The 11,449-nt window shown below is 42.2% G+C and overlaps 1 protein-coding gene across 1 annotated transcript in view; it reads left to right on the top strand.

Moving 5' to 3' along the window:
- The first annotated feature begins 6,493 nt into the window (after positions 1-6,493).
- Positions 6,494-11,449, top strand: part of IER3IP1 (immediate early response 3 interacting protein 1) — a 28,029-nt gene continuing 23,073 nt past the window's right edge. The window contains exon 1 of the mRNA XM_082640867.1: positions 6,494-6,693. Coding sequence (XP_082496993.1) covers positions 6,603-6,693 — 91 coding nt within the window. The 5' untranslated portion in view covers positions 6,494-6,602. The remainder of the gene's footprint in view (positions 6,694-11,449) is intronic.

Below are 11,449 nucleotides of genomic sequence, written 5' to 3'. Positions count from 1 at the left end.
GCACTATGCACATTAGAAGACTTAGCTCTCCTCAGGTAGTTTAATTTCCTAAGAGGAAAGTACTTTCAGTCTTGCCCAGGGGCAAATGCAGACTGTTCGCTATATTGTTCAAGTAGTTTGGGAGTCAGGCTGGGAAAGTTGACTACTTCATAAATAGATCATCAGTCAATCCACCTGTTTTCAGCCCCAATTTTCCTTCTGGATCTCTGGTGTACCTCTGAATCAAGAGCTTTCGTGAAATCTTCAGGACAGTAACTTCCACTTCCATGCAACCCTTTCATGGTTCATTCTTGGCTACAGCTTTATCCACTGAGTGTCATTCATTGATATGCTTCCTTCTATTTTTTGTCTTCCAGAGATGGTTGAAATTTCTTATGTTCCTCTATATCTTTACTGTTAGAAATGTATGTCACCTTTTTATTCTTTTATAATTTAATGGAGTTTAGGAAATAGTGAAGAGAAATACATGTGCTTTATGTGCCATCTTGAACTAGTAGAAATGCATATATATTTAAAAGCTCCCAGGTGATTCTGATGATCTGCTAAATTTGGGAGACACTGTTCCAAACTATCTTTTATTCTCACTTTCCCTTTATTTTAAGCACTGAGCACTTAATGCTTTGTAACTCCTTGCATTCTATGGCTCATTTTTCTTACTGGTTGATGATTTTCATCAGAGCAGGATATCTGATTACTACTTGTGCTTAGCCTACTGCATCTTACCCTAGTCCTTGTACAATGTAAAGTACATCTTACAAGTTGAATAAATTCTCCTTGAGTAAAAGAATGCAACTGAATGAATGAGGGAAGGAATGGTATGCATTTGAGTAACTGGTTTCTCTAGTCTTTTTATGCTGCTTTCATTTACTCAGATTTTTTTTTTTTTTTTTTTTTTTTTTTGCGGTATGTGGGCCTCTCATTGTTGTGGCCTCTCCCGTTGCGAAGCACAGGCTCCAGACGCGCAGGCTCAGCAGCCATGGCTCACGGGCCCAGCCGCTCCGCGGCATGTGGGATCTTCCCAGACCGGGGCACGAACCTGTGTCCCCTGCATCGGCAGGCGGACTCTCAACCACTGCGCCACCAGGGAAGCCCTACTCAGATTTTTTAAAATAGAACTAGTCAACTATATGCAGCCATTCAGGATTAATTCCCTTTAAAAATAGATACAGTGACTTATTTTTATTTTTTAAAGAAACTTTCTATTTCCAAGAACCCTATTTCCAGAAACACTTCACAATGCACAAGCTTTCAGCTTGCAAATGGTTTTATTTGAGTCTCATACCAAGAAAAGCTTGTATGAATCCATAAACATGAATGAGGCTCATCTTGTGGGATTTTCCTATTTTAGTCCAATGCTTACCTCAAATAGAATCCATTTGGGTAAATACTGCTGCCATAAACCCATTTAAACTCAAGGTAGCCACTGTAAATAGCAGGATTAAAAGCAGACATACCTCAGTCATCATTGATTCATATCTCAGACATAAAAAATAAAATAAATATGTCTATTAAAATATATTAGGATAAAAATGTTAAAAACCAATAATCCATTTTTATTCTTCATGGTGAATCTAAATATTTAATAAATAACATGTTTAATCCTTATCTTAATGAGCTATTTTTTAATGAATGCAGAAATAGAAATGCTAAAATTTAAAAATAGCCATGGAAGGCTTCCCTGGTGGCGCAGTGGTTGGGAGTCCGCCTGCCGATGCGGGGGACATGGGTTCGTGCCCCAGTCCAGGGGGATCCTGCATGCTGCGGAGCGGCTGAGCCCATGAGCCATGGCCGCTGGGCCTGCACGTCCAGGGCCTGTGCTCCACAGCGGGAGAGGCCACAGCGGTGAGAGGCCCGAGTACCGCAAAAAAAAACTAAATAAATAAAATAAATAAAGCATGGAAAGAGAGCAGCCAACACGTTTATTGAAGAATTATTCTAAGATCTGACTTGTGAAATTTTTTTCTTTATCACATACCTGATATTTTTCATTGAGTTAGTAAAAGGTTTTAGTCAGTTTATATAGTGACTACTTTCTTCAATCAGCAAGTGTTTTTGTTTTTCACAAATGATTCGGGTAGTGTGCATAGCATTTAAGTCATCCAGAACGATGGGGATGCAATCAGAAAAATCCAGAATGTGGAAAGTTCTACAGGACAAATGACCCCATCCTCCCAACAAATAAATTGCTTTTCTAACTTGGTTTTAGAAGTACTTGGGCTGCTCTGGGGAGGATAAACTGTAGAGAGGAAAGGGGAAAACACAGAGACCTGTTAGGAGCTATTGCACTACTCTATGCAAGAGATGATGGTGAGTTGGATCGGGGTTTTAGTGGTAGAGAAGGTGAGAAGTAGCCAGATTTGGATATATGTATGTTGAAGTTCAAGTCAAAAGAAAATGCTGATGGATTGTGTATAGAGTATGAGGGAAAGAGCTAGAAGAAAGGAGTTGCCATTATCTGAAATGGGATGCAGGAGAAGCAGGTTTCAGAAGGAAATCAGGAGTTCAGTTTGGGGCAAGGTAAATTTGAGATATGTATTAGATCTAAGTAGTGGTCAGCTAGAAATATTAGCCAAGAGTTCATGGGTGAGCTCTGGGTAGGAGATATAAATTTGGGAGTCTTCAGAGTATATAAATGTTCTAAAGCTATTAGAATAAAGCTATTAGAATAAATTAGATCACCAACGGAGTAGATAGAGATCTCTTCCTTCAAAAATACTATGGAAAGAACAACCCCAAAATTTAGTGGCTTAAAACAATCATTTATTCTCATGGATCTGTGGTTGGATGAGGGTTTGCTGATCTAGGCTGGGCTAGACTGGGGTGATTTGGTTCTGCTCCAAGTGGCTCTCATCCTTCTCCTAGAACTAGTGGACTAGGTTTTGTTATTGTTGTTTTTCATGGCAATGTCAGAAGCACAAGAAGGAAAGGAGAAATATATAAGGCCTTTTGAGGTCTAGGGTTAGAGCTGGCACAGCATTACATCTGCCTCATTCTATTGGCCAAAGCAAGTCACATAGTTGAACCCAAAGTCAAGGACCAGCAAAATGGGAAGGCAAAGGCATTGATACCGAAAAGGGTAAAAAATAGAGTTCATTACTGCAGTCTCTCACAAGTCCAAGGACTGACTCCATCTTGAGCCATCTTAACTTTAAAAGATAAGCTTGAATTCTGTATCTACCCTGCTCCCCACATTTAATCAGTGGCCAAATGTATTACCCTAGACGTAATCTTAACCACTGCTCCCCCTTGCCTAAAGGAACTTCATTGAAGGCATCCATTCTTTGATTCTTGTCAACGGAATAAAAACATGGACTCTAGGGCTTCCCTGGTGGCACAGTGGTTGAGAGTCCGCCTGCTGATGCAGGTGACACGGGTTCATGCCCCGGTCCGGGAAGATCCCACATGCTGCGGAGCGGCTGGGCCCGTGAGCCATGGCCACTGAGCCTGCGTGTCCAGAGCCTGTGCTCCTCAATGGGAGAGGCCACAACAGTGAGAGGCCCGCGTACCGCAAAAAAAACAAACAAATATGGACACTATATTACTAGTTACAAAGAAAGTCTGAAGCAAGCTGATCCAGGGTGCCAACTTGTGCCATCTAACAGTCTGAAGAGAAAAAAAGCAAAACAAAATTTGAAGAAGAAAATGATAAGGAGACATTTGTGTCTAAAACTGGAAAAACAGTCTCATCCTCAGTAGAGTTGTCTGATAGGATATCTGACATGGGTGCATGAAAAGGTCTCATACAGACATCAGAAGCTCAGCACCAAGTAGCAAGCTCTAATTTTAAATAGGCCATAGCCAGTAATTTTTTTCAAGTCACTAATATGCAGAATATTTTATGCATTACCCAGTTCTTTGTTTGGGGATGGATTTTTTTTTTTTTACTGAGACAACTATTTTATAAATACATTTTCAAATTCTAGAATTTGAATTTTTTTGGAAGTACAGAGATCAGAGGAAAAATTCATTTTAAGGATATAATCTGCTGTTACTAGCTTAGGCTACAAGTCTGGATTTTTGAAAAGTAATGAATCAGATAACATGGTACAAGTACTTGTACACTATTTATATTTTAAGCTGCTTTTGCTAGATCTAGAGATTTTGGGGGCTGAAGGAGCCCTAGAGATCATAATTGCCTAATTTTATAGATGATGTAATAGAGGCCCACAGAAGTTAACCTGATTCTTTTGACAATAAAAGAATCAGATCATGTGAGTTGTAACCCAGTGGCTGGTGACAGAAAGGGGTGACTATGGGATGCTTTTCTCTCACCTCCGCTCCATCCGTCCCTGTAATCTCCAGTCATCCCTCTTTATCCCCTCTTCAGTAAGCATAAATCTAGTAAAAACTGTAAGTCACTGCTCAACCAAAGCTACCAACAAGACCCCCTGGTACCCCCTCCTGCCACCCAGCCCAGTGTAGAAATCCTGGAATGGTCACTGTCCACTTACAAGAACAACCTTCCTTCTCTGTCTTTAGTATCTAGGGTTTTGTGGGCCTTGAAAAACTGGAGGATTTGTTGGCATCCTGTTGTTTCTTTTATTCCCTTTACTTTGTCTTCCTGTGTTTCTCCCTACCTGATTTGCACTTAGGGCCAATTTTGGAGATAGTGTTTATGTATATCTGTGGGAAGCGATACATCTCTTCTTCCCTGTAGGCACTAACTAGTTGGCCTATTTAAGCTTAATTTCTTCTTGGGAGTTTAACTAATTATTCTTTTTTTTGGCTAGTGTCTCTTCCAGCAGCTGCAACACACAGGCTTCCAAAGTCCTTTCTGGGTCTAATGTGCTGCTTTTCCCTTTTTTTAAGGGGAAACTGAGAAGTTCAGGAGATGATTACTTTGTATATTTGATCTCAAAAAATATCTAAAATTTAACATGATTGGACTCAGCCTCTTACTGCTGCTGTCAAAGATAAATAAAGCTGGACATCAGTTAGAATGGTAAGACAGATTTTAATCAGTAATATACTCTTGCAATTTCGATTTGTACAGAAGTGACTGGGCATTTTAAAGGGAGAATGAGGGAGTAGAAAGGGAGGTGAGCAGGGGCTCAGTAGAGTTGGGGAAGTAGAAAAATTACCAAGGGGTGGTCAGTGTAAATGCTGATTAGGCCAGCTGTGTCTATTAGCTGCAGTTATCAGAATTAGGATTCTTCCTTCATACAGAGACTGGGAGACAGAGGCCCTATCCTTCCTGGTGATTACATTTTAAAGGAATGGCTTTCAGATCCTTGAGAAAGACACCCTTGGACTGTAGGAGCTACATATATATCTCAAAGGGATAGAGCAAAGATTCACAATTGTAAATCCATTTTAATAAATGCTCTAAGAAAGGATGGTCAGGGGTCTATTTTCAGTTGTTGGGTAGAACAAACAGTAAATTTTGAGGGGAGCCTTGAGCTTTTTAAGCAGACACTTTAAGGGGGTCTAGGGTCATCCTAGGGATGACTTGAGCTGTTAGAAACTATGTTAAAGTCTTTTAACATGGGGGTAGGGGAGTGGATGAAATCATTTGTGTTGAGAATCTGTAGTTTTTACAGGCCAACTTTGAAGTATAGTCGAGATGAGGGCTCAGAGGGCCTGCTAGAGTTTGATCAAGGAGAGAATGTTTCTCACTGAGTAATTTTAAGACATGTTGTATGGGCAGGCCACCCAAGATGGCTGTTCTCTTGCTCTCTGTACATCCCCTACTTGACCAGTGCCTGCTTCACCTATACCCTGCTTACATGACTGACCTTGATCTTCCTACATACTTGCCCCACCCCAGCTAGTGACTGTGCCTCACTGCCCCCCTATAACTGGTAATCTTCACACTCCCACCCCCCACCCCCAGAGCAAAAACTGCCACCATGTCCTGCCTGCTATGGGGTGTCGCTCCAGGACCTTGCTTCCGACATGTAGATCCTCCCCCAGCCACCCGTCCATTAAATCATGTCTCTGTTGCTGACTCCGGGCTCCTCCTTTGGTCTTGAACCTGGGCAACTACAGCCTTACAGGCCTGTGGGGTACAGCCCAATACATGTTATTTCAGTTTAATTTTTTTAAAAACTTTATTTGCCAAAGCCTTCCTTTTTTCCATCTGTAAAATAGGAATTACTTATTAACATCTCATACAGCTCTTAGGAGCATCTAATGAAGCGCTGTCCAATAGAAGTATTGGACAAGACTCACATGCTATTATCAATAACCTCATAGCCACAGTTTTAAAAAAGTATATAGAAATAAACAGTAAAAATTAATGTTAGTAATTATTTTATTTACCTAATATATTAAAAATATTTCAACTTGTAATCAACATTTTTAAATTATTGGGAGATTTTACGTTCTTGTTTTCGTCCTATGTATTTTACATTTACAACACCTCAGTTCGGGCCAGCCACAATTCAAGGGTTCAGTACTTCTGGCTGCTGCATTGGACAGCGCAGCTCTACAGGCCTTGCTGACGTAAGCGTGGGGCGGGTCTTAGCCAGATGGGAGCGGAGCTTCTCAGAACGCGTTTTGGGCCTCGTCGGCTGCCGTAAGAAGCGCCGGCCGTGGCGGCGCCACGTTCCCTGTCGCGGAGGGAAGAGGATCAGCTCAGCTGGGCCTCGGGGCGGGTGGCCATGGCCTTTACGCTGTACTCGCTGCTTCAGGCGGCCCTGCTCTGCGTCAATGCCATAGCCGTGCTGCACGAGGAGCGATTCCTCAAGAACAGTGAGTGGGGCCGCGGGGACGGGCTGAGGGGGCGGCAGCGAGCTCCGGGGACGCGGACCCGAGTCGGGCCGCGTGAGTGGACCATTTGGGCCGGGACAGACGGGCGGCCGAGGGCTCGCCTCTTGGGGCCCTTCCTTGGGTGGGGAAGCCGAGCCACTTTCGTCTCACCAGTGGAGTGAAGATTGTTCAGTGGGGTGAAGATTGTTCAACAGACGTCCACTGTGTGTCGGACCTTGCGTGTCGGGATGGGGGGAGGCAGGGATGAGCCAGGGAACGCCCTTGCCTGCGTCCAGTTTAGGTTAGGAATTTAGTACCCTTCTCTGTGACCGCTTTTAATTGTCAAAAACCTGGGGTGTGAGTTTTCAGTGAAAGAGGGAGGGGGCGTGGCTCATTTTGGAGCGTAGGTAATCAGAAGAATGAACTGATGGAAGGCCATAGGGGTTCCTGGGCTTTGGGGATAAGAGGAAGGGGACGTGTTGGGGTTATCACGACATACAGTCATCCATGTTCCAAGAAAAGTTTATTCAGCACAGTTTATTGGGTGCCTAGGATGTGCCAGGCTAGAATCTGAGAATACAGAGAAGACAGAAGTTATGCCTACCGGGATCTCACAATCCAGCGACCTCCACGCCACCTGGGCAGACTGCTTTTTTCTGCATGAGGCACAATTAAGGCAGTATACTGCGTGATGTGCATCATTTGTCACAGCGTACCAAATATGTCTGTGTAGTTCACTGAAACTCAAACCCATGAGCAAGATTTATTGGTTTCATTTTTTCCTTCAGGAGAGATTTATTGAGCACAAATTATGTGCCATGCGAAACTGAGGTTAAAACAGTTGCCCTGCCCTCCTAATGAAAGTTAATCTAAATAAAAACTGAACAAGTACCAATAACAAGTATGCAGAATGTTACAAAAGAGAAGTGCTGGGAGATACTAACTTGTGACTCTTTGAAAGTTTGGAGGAAGTGTGTCTAACCCGAAATCAGATAAGTCAGTAAACATTAACTAGGTGAAGGGTCGGGAGGTGATGAGTAAGAGCTGGTGTGAAAATTGGTGTGGAAAGGTCGTAAGCAGGGCAGTGACATGACTTGATTTGTGTTATTTGCTGGTTACTGTGTGGAGAACAGATCAGAAGTGTAGAAGAGTGGATGTGGAAAGCACCATTCCAAATAGGGCAAGTAGAGATGGTGGGTATAATATAAGTTGAATGGGTATAATAACGATAATGATACCTAACACTTAACACTTACCATGTGCCAGGATCTGTATCTAGTGCTTTCTACATATTAACTTGTGTAACCCTCACAACAACCCTGTGAGACAAATACTGTTTTCATTCCTGCTTTACAGATGGGGACCAGAAACACAAAAGAGTTGGTAGCTTTCCTAAGATCACACAGCTAGAGAGCAGCAGAGTTAGGGTTCAGTTCAGGCAGGCTGACTCACGTTCATCTCTTCACCACTATGCTATCCAGAAAAGTAGAAGGAATCCCATTGTGGGTTGAATTGTATGCCCCTAAAAGATATATTAAAGTCCTAACCCTTGTTTCCTTTTTTGGAAATAACGTCTTTGCAGGTGAAATTAAGTTAAGATGAGGTCACACTGGAAAAGGATGGACCCTAAGTCCAATGAGGTGTCCCTGTGGGGAGAGAGAGATACAGAGACACACAGACACAGGGGGAAGAAGGCCATGTGACAACAGAGGCAGAGACGAGTGGTGCATCTGCAATCCAGAGAGTGGCAAGGATTGCCAGTAACTACCAGAAGCTAGGAGAGAGGCATAGACGACATTATCCCAAGAGCCCCGCAAAGGAACCAACTCTGCCAACACCTTGGTTTTGGACTTCTGGCCTCCAGAACTGTGAAAAAATAAACTTCCATTGTGTTAAGCCACATAGTTTGTGGCACTTTGATATAATAGCCCTAGGAAACTAGTACAAATCAGAAGATATTTTAAATGTAGAAAAGATAGAATTTACTGTTTGGACATTGGGAATGAGGAGAGAGGAAAAAGTCAAAGATCTCTCTTGGTTTTCTGGTTTAAGCAACTGAGTGAAGGGTAGTAGCTTTACTGAGTTGGCACTGGTGGAAAATTGTGGGGGGTGGTGCAGGTAACAAGGTGGAGAGATAAAGAAAGAAGTTTCGCACATGCTGAGATTGAGATTTCTGTGAGGTACGCAAGTGGAGATATGGAATAGTCAGTTGGACTTAAGTCCATAGACCAGAAGCAAGAGCCAGAGTGGAGACTGAGATTTGAGTTTGTCAACCACAGATGATAAATAAGCGATGTGAAGAGATGAAATTGTTCAGGGAAGGAATAGAGTACAAAGCAGAATTGTTGACCAGGACAGTCCTAAAATCTCTTCCAGTATTTAATGTTCAGGTAACAATAGAAGAGCTGACAGGAGAAATTGATGAGTGAGCAAAACAGAGAGATGGGGAAATCTAGACAGTGGGATTTCACAGAGGCCAAGGAGTGTTTGAAGCAGGAGAGAGAATACAACAGTGGAATGTTCTGAGAAGCCAAGCAAGATAAGGACTGAAAAGTGTACCGAGGATTCAGGGTAGTAGAGGTCATTGGTGATTCTGTAAGAGCAGTTACAACAGTGGGTAAAATCCACATTGGAATGGGGAGGAGCGAGTGGAAAGTCATAGAATGGAGACAGCACAAATTATCCAAATGTATCACTGAGTTGGAGGAAATGAAATGGTAGCCAGAAGGGGATGCAGAGATATGTTTTATGATTGTTTTGTCTTTTAGGTCTCAGCAGCGACAATGAGAACTAGTCAGGTCTCTTCAATAAGTCAATGCCATGAAATAAGTGGGGAGGAAGTGACCACTGAGGCAAACATACAAAATGTAAAAAGGACAAAAAGAGAGAGAGAGATGTAGGGAGATATTCATATGCAGCATGTGGACCTTGATTGAATTCTAGTTCAAACATATCAACTGTAAAAAACATTTTGGTAACATTTGAAGAAATTTGAGTATGGAGTAGATACTAGATGATATTAAGGAATCACTGTACATCTTGTTAGTGTGATAAAAATCATACTGAAATATTTCAGTACCAGTCATTTATTTTTAAAGTAATCAAGCAGATGGGCTTCCCTGGTGGCGCAGTGGTTCAGAGTCCGCCTGCCGATGCAGGGGACACGGGTTCGTGCCCCGGTCCAGGAAGATCCCACATGCTGCGGAGCGGCTAGGCCCGTGAGCCATGGCTGCTGAGCCTGCACGTCTGGAGCCTGTGCTCCGCAATGGGAGAGGCCACAGCAGTGAGAGGCCCAGTACCGCAAAAAAAAAAAAAAAAAAAAAAAAAAAGTAATCAAGCAGAAAAAAAGATGAAGCACGTAGGCAAAAAATCAATAATTATTAAATCTGAGTGATAGGTATGTTTTAAAACTTTCATAATTAAAGGTTAGAAAAGGAGTTGCTAGGGGAAAAGATCTAGTAATGAGAGAAATAGAAAAGGTACAGGAGAGAAATGAGGTAATTGATAACTCAAGGATTCTGAGAGGGTGGGTAGGGATGGGTCCTAAGGCACAGATGGAGGAGATGGCATTAAGTGGGAGGTGGGATACTTTCTTCATTGAAAAAGGAGGAAGGATTAGCTGGAGAAAGAGGAGGTTCCCAGATTTGGTGGCAGGAAGTTTTTCTTCATTCCTTATAACAAATAGGCCAGTCACTGTGAGCTAGGTGGAAAAGATGTAGCAGTGAGCATAACACAGTATCTTTGTTCTCATATCTTAGAGTCTAATGGTAGAACAGATAAATAATTATACAAATAGTTGAGTCTAGGATAAATGCTTTGAAGGAAGAGAACTGGGTGAGAACCATGGGAATATAACCTCCTGGTTGAATCAGAACAGCATCAGTTCCTAAGGAAATAGCATTTAAAGCTAAATCCTAGAATAGGAATAGGAATTAGCCTATTTTTAGGTACCTTTAAGACTTCAGAGTAGAGATATCATGTAGGCACTTGCATATACAGGTCTGGTGCCCAGAAGGGAGGAGGTCTGGGAAGGATTTACACGTGGGGATTTTTGGTGTTGGCTGGTAATTTGAAACCATTGGAATGAAGGCTGTTTCTCAGAGGGAGAAGAGGTTCAAGGATTGAGTCCTGAGATTACTCACTCCTGTCAGGGTTCTTGGTTGCAAGCAATAGAAGCTGACTCTGCCTGATCAAACAGAAAGAAATTTACTAAAAGGTTGTTGGACAGTAGAACAATGGAGCAGAGTGGAGAATCCAAATACAGACACATATTTATATGGACACTTAACTTATGATGAAGTTAACAGTAGAGCGTGATGGAAAGGATGGTCCTTCAATAAATGATTCTAGGTTAACTGGATATTCAAAAAGAAATAAGTGAATCTTGACCCTCTGCCTCAGGCTAAACACATACGCCAATTGCAAGAGCATTGTAGATCGAAATGAGGAAGGTAAAACAAAGCTAGAAGGAAACAAACTGTTTCTGAAAGGGCCCTATTAAAAATAGTAGGCTTTTGCAGGCCAGGAGGCAGAACTGAGGCTGTTAAGCGGGTATCTATATAACCGTTTATAAGTGTGAGACATCATTCTTTTTTCCCCCAGCTTTGAGATCTCATTGACAAATAACATTGTCTAAGTTTAAGATGTACATGTGATGATTTGATACACGTATATATTGCAAAATGCTCACCACAGTAAGGCTGGTTAGCATATCCTTCATCTCACATAATTATCATTTTGTTGTTAATGTTGTTGTGGT

This window comes from Mesoplodon mirus (assembly GCF_964341445.2).
Source record: "Mesoplodon mirus genome assembly, chromosome: 13".
Taxonomy (NCBI): Eukaryota; Metazoa; Chordata; class Mammalia; order Artiodactyla; family Ziphiidae; genus Mesoplodon; species Mesoplodon mirus.
Note: the sequence above shows the minus strand (reverse complement) of the source record. Positions and strands in the feature narration are given on the sequence as shown.